The 18,702-nt window shown below is 40.8% G+C and overlaps 1 protein-coding gene across 8 annotated transcripts in view; it reads left to right on the top strand.

Moving 5' to 3' along the window:
- Positions 1-18,702, top strand: part of EI24 (EI24 autophagy associated transmembrane protein) — a 141,153-nt gene that overhangs the window by 59,766 nt on the left and 62,685 nt on the right. For all 8 annotated transcript variants that reach the window (XM_029572313.1, XM_029572310.1, XM_029572316.1 and 5 more), the window contains exons 4-7: positions 2,153-2,213; positions 9,984-10,050; positions 10,395-10,519; positions 10,677-10,796. In XM_029572313.1, coding sequence (XP_029428173.1) covers positions 2,153-2,213; positions 9,984-10,050; positions 10,395-10,519; positions 10,677-10,796 — 373 coding nt within the window. The remainder of the gene's footprint in view (positions 1-2,152; positions 2,214-9,983; positions 10,051-10,394; positions 10,520-10,676; positions 10,797-18,702) is intronic.

Below are 18,702 nucleotides of genomic sequence, written 5' to 3'. Positions count from 1 at the left end.
AGTTCTGATTTGGGGGGCACTCACCAAGTAAGCACATGAACAGCAAAACAGCAGCAGAATGTTTGTATGGGACAGATTGTGTTTGTGTGTCTTTGTGTCTGAGAGAGCGAGGGGATGTATCTAGGAGAGAGGATGTGTTTGTGTGAGTGTCTGGGAGGAAGGTTGTCTGTTTGGGGAGAGAGGGAAGGATGTATGTCTGAGAGAAGGAAGTGAGGGTGTATGTGTGGGACACAGGGAGAAGGATATATGTGTGTGTGTGGAAGAGAGGGGAGGGTAGGTTGTGTGTATGGGAGAGAGGGAGGTGTGTGACTGGAGGAGGAGGGAGGGTTTGAATGCCTGGGAGAGAGGGCGGGAGGGGAAGGAGTATGTGTCTGGGAGAGAAAGAGGGGAAGGTGTGTGTGTGTGTGTCTGGGAGAGAGGGGTTAAGGAGGTTGTCTATTTGTGTATAGGAGAGAGATTGTTGGCCTTTTCTTTCAAGGAGAAGGGGGAACAGCTTCGTGAATCCCCCCCCCCCCCCCCACACACAAAGGGCATGCTGTGAATTCTGGTTTTATGGCTCTTGATATGTGAAAGGTTGGCCATCCCTGGAATAGTTGTCCAGAAGTCTTCCCGTACAGTGTTGCTTACACAACAATATTCTGCATGGGAGAGTTGTCAGAAATCTTTTCTACAACCTTATCACAAAAATCATCTAAAGTATGCAGAACAACCTTGGTAAGCCTGAAGCTTTGTAGAACATATCCTAGAAGCTAATGTCCCGCAGTCATTGAAGAAATTGAAACTGAAAAGAGGTTGAATATTTCAGCAAGATGATTCAAAACATACCTCAGTATGAACCATGAAATGCTTATAGGAAAAAAGATGAAAGTATGAAGGTTTTGGAATGGACTTCACAGTCCCCAGACTTTGAATATTATTGAAAATCTGTGGGGAGTGCATGCAAGGAGTCCTAATATGTCTGAGCTAGAAGAGTTATGCAAAAAGAATGATGAAAAAAATTCTAAAAGAAGGAATAGAAAGACTTGTAGCTGACTACAGGATATGTTTGGAAGCTGTTATTTCTCCCAAAGGCGGTACTGACTGAAAGGGTATCCAAACCTTTTTGCACAAGCCATATTCACTTTTTTCTTGTTGGAAAACAGTAATTTTGCATTAAAAATTGCAGAAAGATGTCCTGTTGAACTTTGTAATACAAACAAAAAATGCCAAAGCATGAATCCTATACTCTTCCCCTCTATTAGGATGTGCCCAGAAAAGTCCTACAGTTGTCTGCTTACAAAAGGAACATTGCGCACAGGCATGACTGTGTACTAATTGCTGTTCAGAAGCAGGACCAGATGCCTGTTCTGAATGCACTGCTATATCACAGATGTTTCTCCCTCTAGAATAAGCAATACATGGGGCAGTGTCTCATACATCATGTAGTGAAAGTACATGCTAATGTCTGTGTATGGCCTTGGCTGTCTTTGCTGGCTTGGTAGAATGGGGTAAAATAGATACCAGTTTGTCTTCTTTTGGCAGGCTGGTGATAGGATAGCAATAATTATCTGTTTGCATATAATGCCCACTTATACTGCTCTGATGCACGTTTTCAAAACATGTATCTTGTCTGGCACTGCCAACTAATTTACAGTTAAGTGGATTTTATGTACAGAAATACAAATAACGAAAAACAAATGTTAATGATAATTTTAACTGGACATGTAGGGCCAATGATTATATTGCTGATCTGCCATTACATCTCTGTGGTTGGATCTTTTTTATGGTGGTCTTCCTATATTATCAGGTGGTTACTCACTTTTAATACATTTCTTCCAGATCTTCTTTGGGAAGGTCTTTGATTGTATATTTTACACCATTTAGAGGTTGTGTCAGCTTCTGTTCCCTTAAAGATTCATTGAAACCTACAGTCTGACCAGGGGTACCTAAACATTTGCATTCAACTTCAGAGTGTTTTAATGAGGTTGACTTTTAGGTCAGCAGAGTTGCGATTCCTCTCTGAATACTTCCAGGGAGGAAGTAGCAGGTTGCAGCCGGGCTCTTTTGGGATTTTATCCTGGGACATGCTGACACATGAAAATAGAAACCATGCATTGTAGTTGTGACTTTGTGCCTGAGGGTAGAGTGATTGCTGTCCCCTCTTTTCTTGTAGTGAACCGCGGATAGTGAGCCGAATATTTCAGTGTTGCGCTTGGAATGGAGGCGTGTTCTGGGTATGTACAGTACATTTTATTTGTTTGGTACATTTGAAATCTTTTAAGTGAGGACACTTTGCTGGTAAATTCATTGAGGTCAATATTAAAAAAAAAAAAATACAACAGATAACCTATCCAGCTAAAATTTGCCAGGTAAGTTGTCCAGGATATTCAGTGGGATAAATCTTCCCCTGAATGTCTTCTAATAAAGTTATCCAGTTATACCTACTTTGAAATCTAACCACTGGTTAGATTGACCTGATCCCCGCCGCCCCACCAGGCGTCCTCTACAATCTTCTGTGGCACTGGGATCGTGTTACGCTCGCTCGTACGTTGTTCCTGGCACTGTAGAGGCTTTTGAAGGATCCAGGTGGGGAGTGGGACAGAGGAGAGGGCTTGCTGGTAAGTGCATTTTGCTAAATGGAGGTGTAGTGGAGGTGCGCTATTTACAGGCACTGTTTTTAAATGTTTGGGAGATGTTGGAGGGGAAAAGTGAATTCAGGTAGCAGCTGGCGGCTCAACCCCCCCCCCCCCCCCACCTCTTTCCCAAATTAGCTAAATATACTGACTGTACTCTGTCGTCTGGACTTTTGAAATTGTCAGTTGGAGTCTTAAAACCTAGTGATAGTGCAGTGTTAACCGTTTTAGTGATTTCCCTTGTGGATTAGATATTTGAAGTCTAATCCACCATTAAAATTATTGATTTTATTTCTACTGTGACTTTTGAATTTTCCTCATATTCCTCTGTGATTCTTGACTGTTTAGTATGAGGTTTTTCTCTGGTCCACTCCTTTAGCTATTTTCACATTTTGAGTTAGCCAAATAACTTATTTGGTGTACTCCAAATATTGGAGTTAGCTGGATAAATTATTCAGCTAACTCACCTTCACCCCAGAATGCCCATGAAATGCCTCTCACTTTTCTGGATACATTTTATTCAAAACCGTAGCATTTATCTAATTAACTCAAACATTTTCTGGATAAATGCCTTTGCGTATTGACCTCATTTTGTCATTGTGTTTATAGCACCATCTTAAAGGAATGACAGGTCTCGGGGAAGGGCCATTCTGATGCAACAACCTCTGATCTGCATCTTCAGTGTGAGGGCACTGTCTTGCCCGAAATTGAAGAATATATTGTGTATATGGTTCTGTCAGTGCACAATAAAGATTCGTGGTTCTTAATTGTCAGATACTCCTACCAGGTCTGCTTTTCAGACTATCTATAGTTGTTTGGTATTTACATATATTTGGTTTATGAGCCACATTAATTTGCATATTTTGGTTTGCTGGGAACTAGACCATTAGTGAGTGGGTAGGTAAAAGTGATGATTAGAATTGAGACCTCATGGACTAAATTGCCCCAATAGTGTGGTTCTTCAACATATAGTTAACTTAGAACAGACGGAGGTAAAGTCGTGCAGTGAATTATTTTTTTTTATTTAGCTCATGCTTTTTCATTGTTGGTTCAAGGCCAGTTACATTAAAGGTACAGAAGATATTTCCCTGTCCATAGATGGCTTACAGTCTGTTTGTAACTGAAGCAATGGAGGGTCAAGTGACACATGCTAGGTCACAAGGAGCATTAGCAGAATTTAAACCTTGGCTTTCCCGATTCTCAGCCTGCTGCTCTAACTACTAGGCTACGTCTCCACTGCTGGAAAGGGGGTTTCAGCTGGAGGGTTTTTTAAGAGATACATAAGTTTCGTTACAGCAACCAGTTTACCTCAGCACATGTCAGCCCGCAAAAGATGGGGCTATGCTTACTTCTGTAATCTAATCAATGAAAAAGCCCTGTATGTTAGAAATCCAGAGACCTTGTAAGTATAAACCAAAAACTATATACAGATGGTCAACTGGTCATATATTTCAAATAAATTAAATTCAAGTATTGAATTTTGTAGGACTGACACTGAGACAGCTTATTAGTCCGAAAGCTGCACCTTGTTGAAAGTCCACTTTATTATTTATAAATCCATTTTTTTTGCATTTTGTGTTATAGAGTAATTAAAAACTGGATTACAGTTTGTTTGAAATATATGATCAGTTGACCATTTGTATATATTTTTTGGCTTATACTTCTGTAATCTCCCATGGAATCATCATGTCCCCTGTAAATGAAGACAAAGTAAATAGTATTCCAGGTAACCGTCTTAATGTCTCATTGGCATACTCTGGCATACTCATTAGCACTGATAATATTAAATGACTTTGTGGTAAATCAAGAGAATAAATAAATAGTTTACAGGGAAATACCTCATTAACCTTGCTCCCCTTTATCTACTGTATATTGTAGTGTGAGTCCTAGTAGCAGTACTGGAGAAAAATTGGAATTTTAGTAGGATATGGAATCTATTATTGGCCCAATTTAATGATATTTTAATACATGAGTTTTTTTAAATCATATATGTTCCTTCTGTTTTTTGTTTTATCTGTTTATTGCATTTCTTTCCCACCTATACAGTTTGATGCTTGAGGTAGTTGTAAGCTAAAAGTAACTGGGCTCTGAGGCTGAGGAGCTAGAGCTGTTTTTTGTTTTGTTTTTTTTACTTAGTTTTTCTGACATACGAATCATATATCTACAAACACATATGGTGAGTTGTAAAGTAACTAACAAGAAATTCTCACAGCACAACAACAAAGAATATACATTAGATTCAAACGGTCAAAGTCACAACAAATAAGGTGCTGGCATCAGGCACTTAGAAATAAGATCCAAAGTCACAGTCTAGTTTGTAGTGTTTCCTAAAGCAACATCCATGTATAGCCGTATTTGAATCACTCCCTTTTTAACATATATCAAAGCAGTTCGATGTCAGCAATCTGCCGACATTGTGTCTTCCAGTGTAATGTTACAGGGATTATGCGTCCAGAAAGTGGCAATTGTGAACCTGGCTGCCAGTAGTGTCTGGGATACCAGAGCCCTCTTTGATTTGGGAACCAGTGACTGTTCCCATCTTTCCAGGGTGAATTCCATTTTTCCAGCAGTCCGAGCATGGGTGAATTATATATCAGATCGGAAATAGAAATCTCCTGGGTAAGCTTTCCCCAGAACTGGTGCACCCCCTGACAATACCACCACATATACAGATATGTATATGTGGTGGTATTGTCCTTCAAACAGCTCCTTCAAACACTCCTTCAAACAGCCCACGTAAGAGATTTAGGAGCCATCCTGGACAATCGACTCAACCTCAAACCTTTCATTAACCAAACCACCAAGGACTGCTTCTACAAATTACATATCCTGAAAAGAATTAAACCACTTTTTCACGCCCAAGACTTTAGAACAATTTTGCAAGCAATAATCTTTTCCAAATTAGATTATTGCAACTCATTACTACTAGGCCTCCCAGCTTCCTATACCAAACCTCTACAAATGGTCCAGAACTCTGCAGCCAGAGTCCTCACAAACTCCAGGAAAATGGACCACATTTCACCTATCCTCAAAAACCTCCATTGGCTACCGATCCACTATAGAATCATGTATAAAACCATTAACATCATATACAAAACTATCAACCAAAACACGCACCTCGACCTACAAATACCTCTTAAAAAATACACTTCCGCCAGACCCATCAGGGAATGCTACAAAGAGTCACTCCAAATACCAAAGGCCAAAACCTACCAACATAAATCATTGAGTCTCAGAGCCTTCTCTTCAGCAGGTCCAACTCTCTGGAACTCTATCCCACCAGATTTGAGACAGGAGCCATGCTCTCTAACATTTAGGAAAAGACTAAAAACTTGGCTTTTCAAAAAAGCATTTCCAAGCCTTGAATAATTCCTCCATTAAATAGCACAAACTCTTATCCAATAACTGGACCAAATACAATTCAATCAACCTTAAATTGACAATCATCAATACCTGCTGAACTTTTATCATAACACTGTCGTATTTATGCATTTGGTTATTTATGTTCCGTTCCATAGTGAGGTATTGCCACAGTTTCTCACATATTCTTATTTACTCACTATGCTACTCTATTACATTAATAGACTGAAATGTTAATATTGCTCTGTGCAATCTCTCCCCTTTTCCAGCTCCAAGTTGATTTCCCTGATTTATTGTAACTTTCTCAATTCCTATATCTGATTCACGATATTTAAAGTTCAAGGTTCTTTTTGAGAACATTGTTTTACGTTATGTTATGTTTTACACACTTTGTTAATTGTAAACCGGGTTGATGTGATGCCTGTCATGAAACTCGGTATAACAAAAACAATAAATAAATAAATAAATAAATAAATAAATAAATGTACTTTGCTCACTGTATCCCTGCCAACAGGTGGGTTCTGCGTCAGAAAATAATTTAGACAGAGTGAAGTATGATAGGCTCTAGGCAACAGCTTAATCGTTAATCCCACCCTCCAGTTATAAACTGAAATATGATGCACCGTTCATCGAGGACGGGTGAGCAAAATTCTTAAGTTAAATAAATAAAATATTAAATGCTTGCATAGAAATGGGGGGGAAAAAGAGCAGTTCTGGAAAGCTGTGTACACTTAATTCTCATGGTATGAGAAATAAAGCACCGAATATAGAGGCAGTCCTTGAAGAAGCTAATTTAGATGCAGTGGCTATCATGGAGATTTGGTACACAGAAAATCATGTCTGGGACATAGTTATACCAAGCTGCAATCTGTTCAGGAAGGATGGGACATGGCAAGGCATTTTATATATATATATATAAAAAAAAAATTGCAGGGCTTGCAAGGTAAAGAGGAGGCACTGTGATAATTTGGAAAGAAGGAATGGAACATCTAGCTTAGCTGTACAACTTATGTGGCTAAGTCCAAATATCGTCAGCCGCATAAGTTGTATGGCTAACTCACTCTGCCCTGATCCACCGATTATACGCCTAACAATTTAGCCAAATAAGAGACTTCTACAGCTAAGTGGCGACCGCTGAATGTATGCGAATATTCAGTGGCCACTTAGCCACATAAGTCCTGCTTATCTGGCTAAATAGTGCTGGACTCGCTTTGAATATTGACCTCTGAGTGTATTATTTGCAATCTACTAACCATTTTACGTATTGCTTTAGCAAGGAAAGCTCTGGATTTGTTCCCGTATTCATAAACCTTCAATTTTGTATATTTCATTGCTTTTTCAATTCTAATTCTACCAGTTTTAAGTAACTTTAGACCCATTCTGGATTTTTCAAGAGCTCTCAAAGTTTGGGCAGAGCAATCCTTTCCTTTTTTTTTTTTTTAAATGTTGTGCCTCCAAGTCTTTAATCTTAAAAAGAAGTTTACTGCTTTTCCTTTTACTCTCTTATTTTGTTTAAAGCTACCATATGATATCATTTTCCCTCTGAGGAAAGCTGTGAATGCTTTCCACAGCACACACAGCATCTTTGAGTAGGATCGGGGACATTTTTGTCACCCAACAGAGATGTGTTTAATTTCCAGGAAAAAGTTTGAGATCTGGCTGCTCCAGTCTCAATGACTGTATCTAGCTACGGTTAGATAATGTACTACTCAGAATGCTTGAACTTTTGATCAAGGGAGTGAAGCCTGGGGAGCACAGAAAATCGAATCTACTATACATTTTGAGGCCAATATTTAGTATTGAATATCCAGCTATGTTCAGCGGCTGCCACTTAACTGGATAAATATTTATCCAGCTAAGTAGATGGATTTCTTGGGGGTGGGCAATGGGTGGATCCGAGGTGTGGCAGCTTACCAAGTTGTCTTAACTGGATAGGTGCCTATATTTAGCATTATCCAGTTAAGCTAACCAAATAAATTAGACCTGCTCAATAACAGAACTTTATCCAGCTAAGTAGCAGCAAACCGCAATAGATAGCCACATAAGTCAGTACTTATACAACTATCTGGTGGCTGCTTCCCAGTGCCAGACTGATAAATCCAGAATTTATCCAGTTAAGTGGTGGCAGTGGCTGCTGTCACTTAACTGGTCAAGTGTACTGAGAATTTTCAAAATGTTTCCCTGCCTCTGTTGACAACATCTCAGCTGGAGGTGTTGCATGGCCCGCTATGGAAATTCAGGCCCAAATAGGGAGAGCTGCTACTTTCAAGGCCCCAGGTCCGGATGGATATGGAGGGGAATTTTACAAATTGTTATGTGAACAAGTGGCCATGCCTCTACAAGCCATGTTTGCTCAACTGGTGGAACGTCTTACGTTTCCCTTTGATTATTTTTTGGCCTGAAAAAAGGGAAGGATCCATTATCCCCTGCATCATATAGGCCTATCTCTTTGCTGAATATTGATTTTAAAACTCCTGGCAAATATCGTTGCAGACCATTTAGCTATATTTTTGCCGACCCTAGTGGGTGAACATCAGGTGGGCTTTGTGCAGAGACATCACTCAGTCTTCAGTGCAGGAAAGTTATGGTCTCCCTGTCCTACTCCCGATAGATAGGTCTCCCATCTTTGCTAGTTAGTTGCAACGCAGAAAAAGCATTTGAGAATATTTTATTTTTTGTTTTGGGGAGGTTTGGGGTTTTGGGTCTCTTTTGTGATGTGATGCAGTTACTGTACTCCAGTCCAAAGGCCCAGATTTTGATCACTGGGCAGCTTTCTGAAGAGTTTGGGATTCAGAAGGGGGACGCATCAGGGCTGTCCCCTTTCTCCATTATTGTTCCTTCTAGCTCTAGAACCTTTATTACGCTCGGTCCAGGCTAATGAAGCCTTAGTGGGAATCCCAATTAAGGATAGGGTTTTTAAAATTGTAGCCTTTGCCGATGATTTGCTTGTTCATCTTTCCAACCCTTACACTTCCTTAGAGGAGGAGTTAAGGGAATTTTTGCAGTATGGATCCTTTTCCGGTTTTAGGCTTGATAGGAATAAGTCTGAAGCAGTAGCGTCTTCCTTTGCAGTGAAATCTCTCTGTGATGATGCTTTTTCACTCAAATGGGCACAGAAATCTTAAATATTTAGGTATAGCTCTCCCATTGGATCTTGATTTATTATATGATCTCAATATTCTCCCTTTGCTGAAAAATATGAAAGATAAATTGTTATTGTGGAACGCTCTCCCGCTATCATCATCTTTTCAAAATGGTTTTATGGCCACAATGGCTTTATGTATTGCAAGTGTTACCTATTTGTTCACAACAGCAGTATGCTTACTGAGGCTCTCATGCTTTGCAGCATTGCACGTCTGCTTTTGTGCAAGGCCAGGGGGCCTGTTTCTGGTAAACATGGCCAAAAGCTGCATTGATGGCACCAAGCAAGGAGCCACTTTGGCTGCTTGGGGGAAGTGGGAGACAGAGGCTTGAGACACTGCATCCGCAGCTCCGGAGCTGCTCTTTAATCAGTTTAACCTTTAGGGTGAAATTCGGTTTTAACAGAATATCACTTTTGAAAAAAATCCTGGAATTTTATGGGTGAAAATCAGTTTAAACTGAAAACGAAGGACCGTAGCCATAAAGTAGCTATGGGTTCTGTCCGTCATGTATATCCGTACAGTGCTGCAAATATGTGTGTGCTATACAAATCATGTTGATAACACAACAAACAGAAAGGTCATGAATGACTGTGTAGAAACAGACGTTAGGATGGAACAAAACAAAGAGCTTGTGTTTCAATTGATAATCTGGATCCAAGTATCCTTTTGCTATGTTTTGAAAGAACCAGCAGTGAAAAGCCATTCAGAGGTTGTGGAGTCATTAGGGAGAATGTGTGGTGACAATGTACAGGTCCAGCAAGGGGATAAATGCAGATCAGACTGCACAGTTAAGATGACGTACCATGCACGGAGTGACTGTGTTGGGAGTAAAATGACAAGATCTCACTTCTTTCTCTTGGATTTGCAGCTGAGTCTCCTCCTGTTTTACCGAGTCTTTATCCCTGTGTTACAGACGGTCACAGCACGTATCATAGGTAAGTTAGATACCTTTTGTTTACAGCAGCCTTTCTAAGAACATATAGCAACTTAGTGTCCTCTGTTTCTGGCAGAGATAAGCTGATGGGTTGAGGGGATAGGATGAGGAAGGAAAAGGTAAGGTGGATGGGTTGTGGAATAATGGGAAAAAGTATGAGAGAACAATGGGGAATGAGTTGGACAAATATGAGGGCGATGGGTTTGGGAGGATGGGCAGTGGTGAGAGGAGATTTGGGGAAGAAAGGGTGAAGACTGGGTAGTAGGAAAGTGATGCAAGAGTTTGGATCAGGCATATATTGTATTGTAGCTGTATCTGCATGTGATGGTTTCTTCTCAATTTTAGAAGACCCGTCTTTACACGGAGATGTCTGGTCTTGGCTGGAGTTTATCCTCACCTCGATCTTCAGCACTCTCTGGGTCCTTCCCCTCTTTGTGCTTAGTAAAGTTGTCAATGCCATCTGGTTTCAGGTGAGTCTCAGAACTGCCATACACTGCTATAGAGGTGAGCACGGCTCTGGCTGCAGAGGGAACTGTACTATAAAACTAAGCAGGGTGGGTATTAGAGGTGGTTCTAGTAGTGATAGGAGTCTTTGATACTCATAGCTTCTGTATGTCTTTGCTACAGGACATTGCAGACTTGGCGTTTGAGATGTCTGGAAGAAAGCCACATCCCTTCCCCAGCATTAGTAAGATCATCGCAGATATGTTGTTTAATCTCCTGCTGCAGGCACTTTTCCTCATTCAGGTACAAAGAGAGCTAGGTCAAAACATTAGCTAAACCTCGGCCAGGCTGGGATCTCTCATAGATTGCATATAGGACTCCTAGCATAAAACTCGGCACATTCATATTGTGCTGCCTTCACAAATGTCTTTTCTTTCTTGTGCTGCTAGGCAGCCAGATAACCTTTGATCCAATTTCAGATAACCAGATAAACTCAGTTCTTAACTTCTAAACATTTACTAGAATAATGAATAAAAATACCACTATCTGCAATTAAATGGAATAAAGGGTAACTGAACAGATTCCGAGGAATTGTCACAGTTGTAATTAGTTTCTCTGGATGCTTTAGTTCCAGGGGTTTCTAACTCCGGTCCTCAAGAACCACAAACAGGCCAGGTTTTCAGGATATCCACATTAAATATGCATGAGATAGATTTGCATGCACTGCCTCCACTGTATGCAAATCTATCTCATGCATATTCATTATGGATAGCCTGAAACCTGGCCTGTTTGTGGTTCTTGAGGACCGGAGTTGGCCACCCCTGGTTTAGTTAAATGTAATTACAATTGTAATGGTTAGAAGCAATGCTTTTCTTCAGGATTTTGTGATAAAGAATCAACAGGTTCTGCTAGCTTAATTGAGAGCCTTTTTCAAACTGAAGAAGTCCCTCCAAAGGAAAAAAAACTGTCCCAGGATGTCTTGAGATAAAGGGACCAATTGGCAAGGGAGAAACCCACCGAATAAGGAAATGCAAAACAGGCAGTGTCCACTCAAGAAGTTCAGAACAATCACATTGCAGCTCTAATGACCCATTAGAGCAAAGGTTATATGCTCTACAGAAAAACTAAACCATATAATCTCAGGACGCAGGGTAACAAGGAAAACATATAAAACATACTGAATACAGAACACACATGCTTGTATATGTAAGAGCATTGCCTGAATCTATGTGACGAGCTCTTAGACCTAGTATAAGCATCTCTGTGGAGGATAACAGTCTGTCCAGGACATCCTCAAAGCAGGATACAACTTAGAGAGTGCTAGGTGCAAATAGGTTATTTTTCTGTTGTGCGCAGAATATTCCTTGATTTAGCTATTTATGTAGCCTTCTATTAGTGATTAGAAATGTCCAATGTAACATTTTTATTGAAATTAATTTTTTTCAGTTCATTCCAGTTCATTTTAGAACCTTATCACTCAAATGTTTTCCCTTGTTATAAAGTATGTTTATCCTTGATCAGCTTAAATTGTCTGTCAGATCTCTGTGTTCTGTACAGGACTCCACATGGATAATTTGAGTTATTGAAAATATTTATAGGTAATCCACATCCTGTCTTTCCCTTGATCCCATTAATACCCACAGAGTAAGCTGCCAGGCTGTCTCCAGGAGGCCATTTACTAGTATGGCAAGACAGATTTATTTTTCGAGGGAGCCTGGCAGCTTCTCTGAGGACAAGCAGGATGGCAGCCCTCACAAGTGGATCTCAGCATCTGATGGAGACCGACCTGGAACGTTCATGTCAAAGTTTCTAGAACTTTGACTGTGCCCTATTGGGCGTGTGTGGTATACCATGATCATCAAATAAAAAATGCATGTGTTGCAAAAGGAACTTGCATGTGGCCCATGAAACTGATATTATGGGTGAACACAATGGAAGGGAGACAATGTTGCCTTCAAAATGTGTACATGGCAAATGAATCAGTTTAATGGACCATATGCAAGTTCCTTTTGCAACACACCCATTTTTATGATGATCTACTTAGTGTGTCTGCTCGTCTTTCCACATGTTTTTGTGATATACCATGATACCACATGTCTATGCAGGGTCTCCTTCTGTCTCTTCTTTTCTGTGGAATCTACATGTTATGATCCTTCACTTCTGCTTCTGTTGGGAATTTTTATTCCAGAACTGCTGGGAATCGTCTGTTGTAGGGCCTCATGGCCTTTTTTCCTCCCCTTCTACGGTAGTACACTTAGGTTTTTATGGTTGTTTTTGTGTTATTTCATTGTCACTCCCGAGCAGTGCACCAGTGGGCACTGACCAATTGCGATTGAGTCCTTCGACTGTGCTGCTTTGATTTTTCGTCTGGCCATAGATAAGCAGACAATGGCTTCAAATGATGTCCCTGGTGTGACAGGATCATGTCTATCACAGACTGTCATAAGTGTTCTCTGCCTGAGGGCATCACATGACATCCCAGAGTGTCATCGTTGCATGACAATGACCCTTAGGAGGTGCTGCTCCCTGCTAGAGCTCATGGAGAAACATTTCAGGCACTGTAAGGCTGGCCCATTGGAATCTGAAGTGAAAGCATTAACATCGATGGATCCAGAAACTACATCATACCCTGGTGATGCATTGACATTGGGAGGACATCGAGCATTGGTAAGGATCATTGGGGCAGGCCATCCTCTCTTCTTTCCCAGAGAAGGTGAAGGGTTCCACCTCTTTGATATCTGCATCAGGTGAAGGCCAAGAAGCACTGGCATCGTTCTCAATTGGGAGCATAAACATTCTGGATGTGGCCACAAATCCCCCCAAAGCATTTCCACAGAAAAAAGAGCTCATTCTCAATGCAATCTCAGGAAGCATGCCAGTCTCCAGGAGTCCCGGTGTTTGCCATCGACAAACCTCTGACTTCCCAGGAATATATGGCCATCTCTCCTGCCAGCGTTGGTATTCACAGTCTTTCAGGAAGAGCTGCATGAGAAAATACAGCAGGTTTTGAACATGATAATATGGAATATTGGTACCCTGGCATTGAAAACAGTCAATGCAAGCCAGAGTTCCTCAGGTTCCAGGCCCCAAAAGACACATGGCCCCTCTCTGAAGCCTTGAATACAGGATGGGCAGCATCTGGGGTTTTTTGTCCCCAGCGTACTAGTCAGGCTCAGACTCTGAATACTCCTGAGGGAGCACTTATAGATCTGGGGATCTCCCTGAAAAAGAGAAATCGGGTCTTCCTTCCTACATGTGTACCTACTTTGTTACTAGGATGCTTTTTCTGCCATTTACACTTGCTGTTAGTTTCCAAGAAATCAGTCGTCTTAAGTTTCGTTTTCCCAGGTCTGACATCACTTGTACTGACCATATTCATACAAGCGCTAGATATGTACTTGGATTTCAGTAAGGCCTTTGACACAGTTCTGCAGAAGAGACTTTTATAAATAAATTGAGTTCCATGGGTACAAACCTAGAGTTACTGGCTGAGTGGAGGGTGACAAAGGATAGAAGTAAATGGAGTAAACTGTCAGGAAGGGGCTGTAACTAGCGGTGAGCCTTGGGGGATCAGTGCTGGGACTGGGTTTTTGGTTTTTTTTTTGGGGGGGGGGGGGGGGTTTCCAACGTTTTCGTGAGTGAAAAAGCAGAAGGATTGTCAGGAAAGTTTGTCTTTTTACCGATGATACCAAAATCTAACAGGATAGACAGCCAGGAAGGTGTGGATAAGATGAGGAGGAATCTAGCGAAGCTCAAGGAATGATGTAAAGACTGGCAGCTAAGATTTAATGTTAAAATAAAATGCAGAGTAATGCATTCAAGCTGCAAAAACACAAGGGAGAGGTTCAGTTTTGGAGACACAATTTTTCAAAGTACAAAAGAAGAGTGGGATCTGGGGGTGATTGTATCTGATCTCAAGGTGGCCAAAGCGACAGCAAAAGACAGATGTTTGGATGCATAGGGAGAGGAATGGTCAGCAGAGAAAGGGAGGTGATATTGTTCTTGTATAGGTCTCTGGTGAGACGTTTAATACTGTGTACAATTCTGGAGAACACACCTTCAAAAGGATATAACCCAGTTGGAGTCAGTCCAGAGGGTGGCTACTAAAATGGTCAGTAGTCTTTGTTCTAAAGCATAAAGGAATAAACTTAAAGATTTAAACATGAATACCCTATGGGAAAGGCGAGGTAGGGAAGATATGACATAGACATTTAAATATCTCAAAGGTTTCCATGTCTAGGAGACTAACCTCTTTCAATGGAAAGCAGGCTCTAGAACAAGAGGTGTGAAAGGGGATAGACTCAGGAATAATCTTAGGAAGTATTTCTTTACTGAAACTTGTCATTTAACTGCTCAAATACAGGTTATATATATTTGTCCTATTGTTTTCCTGCCATTTCCGATGTAAATTAATTCTGCCTCGCATGCCAAAAAAAGCCCTTGATCCTCACTGTCCATAATTTAATTAATAGTATGAATATTTCCCTGAGGACAAGCAGTGCACCCAGTACACAACTGGGGGACGAAATTCAGATGATGCCAAGACAGACGACATCTTCCAAAACTTTCTTGGCTCCACTGGATATGTGCAGCAGTTCTCACACCTCCACGTGCCTGCAGCATGCCTGTCTTTTTTTTTTTTTTTTTTTTCCTGCAGATTTCATTGGATTCGTGTCTGCTTCACTTTGTATGAGAAAGTGACTGTCACTACTTGATTTGTCACCTCTGACAGATGTTTTAAATGTACAGGTCTCAGAGCTGTATACACCACTGGGAGTGCAGCGAGAAGCCCTGCTTCGCTGCCCAGGCATATCCTATACTTTCCAATTCTGAGCCCACTTCAGGACCCGCTGCTTGGGAATGATCTCCTCCACTTTCTGAGTCTGAGCCCCACTGCAGGAGTACAGAGGAAAGCCCTGCTCCTTTCTCTATTATCTCCTGTACCTTCCAACTTTAAGTTCACCACACACAGACACAGTAGGGAGTGCAGAGAAGGGTGCTGATCTACGTGTTGCTTTGTTTATATTTTAATATATGCTGTTGTATATTTTAATGTATTTTAACTTTTTGTTATATTGTAAGCTGCTCTGGGTCCTTTTTGGAAGACAGTGACATATAAATTGAAGTTGAAAGTGTAGATGAACTTTACAGAGAGGGTGGTGGATGAGTGGAATGGCCTCCCAGTCAAGGTGGTGGAGGCAAAAATGGTATTTGAATTCAAGAAAACATGGGATAAATGCAGGGGACCTCTGAGGGAGTGATGGGAATTGTATGGGCTAGATAAATTAAATGGCCATATGGTCTTTTTCTGCCATCATGTTTCTAAGAAAAAGCCTCACAGTTCCAATAACTCAAGCTCCTAACTTTAGTTAAGTTGATCTGCCATTAGCTCAATTCTTACAGCAAAATTGTCAAGTTGCACTAATTTGCATCAACAAAACCTTTTCTTACTACTACTCAAGGGCAGTGTCAGTTATACCTTTTGTACACCAGTTCTTAATTAGTCAGCTGGGACCCAATCTCTAGAGAAGTGCCAGAGTTCTGGAGAACATCCTTTTATTCATTTACTCTTTACTTTAAAGAATAGGTTTGTTTCCATAATGCTTCTGTTTACCAGTTTTTTCACTTGTTTTAAATTTCTGGGCAGCAAAATTGCCCATCCCACTAAGAGCCAACCATCGTAAATCCCACTGCGCTACAGCAGAATTAAACCGAGTTAGAGTACCTCAGTTGGTCTGTCCTATCAGAGACTTGCACAAGTCATTTTTCTGTCTTGAAGTTAGTCTCATAAGTCTCAACAATTAGAACAAGAAAACTCCTTCTAAAACATTCCACTTAATTTTAGTGTTGAGCTGTCGGGTCAGTCTCTTTTGTTCCTTCGTCCAAGCCTTCCTCCATGACTGAGTTTGGTGAAGTGGCTCCCCTCCAGTCACCCACTTCCTCTTGTCTGCCTCTTCTCTTTTATTTCTAGTTAGCAAGTAGCACATTTAAGACTAATCGGAGAAAATTCTTTTTCACTCAACGCACAATAAATCTCTGGAATTTGTTGCCAGAGGATGTGGTTAGTGCAGTTAGTGTAGCTGGGTTCAAAAAAGGTTTGGATAAGTTCTTGGAAGAGAAGTCCATTAACTGCTATTAATCAAGTTTACTTAGGGAATAGCCACTGCTATTAATTGCATCAGTGCATCAGTAGCATGGGATCTTCTAGGTGTTTGGGTAATTGCCAGGTTCTTGTGGCCTGGTTTGGCCTCTGTTGGAAATAGGATGCTGGGCTTGATGGACCCTTGGTCTGACCCAGCATGGCAATTTCTTATGTTCTTATGTTCTTACCTGCTAGACTATTAGTGTGATTCAGATCCCTCTGCGCAGATGCTACCAGAACTCAGAGAGAGTGTCTGGAAAATGTAGACCCATTAAGAAACCATCTTGATTTCTAGACTTATTTCTTCTTAAAAGAAAAAAAATGGCTTCATAGTTCTTTGCCTTATTTTTGTGCAAAGACTAATGCCATCTATCACAACCAGTCAATTGTCTTTCCAACATTTTTTCCTAGGCCACATATCTACCAAGGTGAACAAGTCCCTGCACAGTTTGGACTTCTACCTGGAACATATTGAGGCCCACAAAGGGTCCAGCTTTTTTTTTTCATTTGATACCAAGAAACTGGGGATTGCTGTTGCCAAACAATATTTTCAGTTGGCTAGCAGATTGCATCTCCTTCTGTTTATGCCCAGGTGGTCTTGAATCTGGTGAGTCATATCAAAGTTTATAGTGTCAGAGCCATGGCAGTCTAGGTAGCCTACATACGATCAGACTCCGTGAATGCAAGGATAAAATGTGTAGTTATTTCCACACATTCATATCACACTATTGTTTGGATAACGACTTCCAGCTCAACAATAGGTTTGGCCACTCTGTCTCGCAGAATCTCTTTGAGGTGTAAAATCCCTCTTAGGGCCTATTGATTTTGTTCCAGCTGCCCTTATACAAAATATAAAGAAAAAAGGCTAATTGCCACTGAAAACAGTTATTGTGGTGCCCATTGTTTGTTTTCCTCTGGTCTTTTTTTTTTTTTTGGGGGGGGGGGGGTTGTGTTTGAGGCAGTCTGTAGCTAGAGATTCCCCACTTGTGAGTACTGCCATCATTCTTGTCCTCGGAGAACACAGGGTTATTTACCTGTAACAGTTATTCTCAGAGGACATGAAAACTTCGATATGCCTGGAGTTGGCATCTCCAAGTAAGCTAAGAAAGTAGACTGAAGGGGTCTTTATGTGGACATCTGGTGTCATGACATGCTTCACATGTTCAGTAAAGCACAGTCAAATTTTTAGAAACGTTGACCAATGTTCTCTGCTGAGTTCCATCAGATGATTCATCCACTTGTGAGGGCTGACATCCTGTGGTCCTCAGAACGTCTGATACAAGTAAGTAACTGCTTCCCTCCAGTGCCTTTTAGTCTTCCAGCTGAATAGGAAACAGAGTGGGGATTCAGTGCCATGAGTCTTCATTTGCAGCCACCTGGTTATTCTCTGAATAAAGGCTCAGCTAAGTTCTATCAGGAATCCTGCCTTTCATCCCCTCTCACCTATTCCTTGTATTGGAAACAACTTATCATTTGTTGTCTGCATGACCACATATTTTGGAATTTCTGAAAATTTAAGACTTTCCTTTTTCCTTCTCCTTAGATATGTTCATTTTTACATTTGTTTCTTATCCCTGGGTTTTCAATTAATATTATGAGATGGTTTTTATTATTTTTAGTTATTCTTATGATTTTGTTCTGAGGTTTTATTAATATTTCCCCTCTGGTTAAGCAGGACAATGATCAGCCCCACAAGCAGGTGACATCATCTGATGAGACAGACAGAAACGGTCTTTCAGAGCTCAGAAACACCAAGAAGGTTTTTCTGAGCATGAGTGGGTGTTTTGTGCAGCTACTGTTTCCACTGCCTGAGTCTCCTTTTTCTTCCATCATGCAAAAGGACACTTTTTTATGTTCTCTCCTTCAATCGCTTGCTGAAAATATTTGCTCTCACATTTTTTTTCTCTTATTGCATTATTTTCATTTTTTCACATTTTTGTTTTTTTCTTTCGTGAGTCTCCCAAAAAATGTTTTATGTTACTTTAGATTTGCCAAGAATGAGTTCAGGTTAGCCTCTCCTCTTCACGGTGGCAGACAGCAAACTGGGCTTCAAAAGATGTCCCAGCT

Source organism: Rhinatrema bivittatum, chromosome 12, assembly GCF_901001135.1.
Source record: "Rhinatrema bivittatum chromosome 12, aRhiBiv1.1, whole genome shotgun sequence".
In the NCBI taxonomy this organism is placed as follows: domain Eukaryota; kingdom Metazoa; phylum Chordata; class Amphibia; order Gymnophiona; family Rhinatrematidae; genus Rhinatrema; species Rhinatrema bivittatum.
Note: the sequence above shows the minus strand (reverse complement) of the source record. Positions and strands in the feature narration are given on the sequence as shown.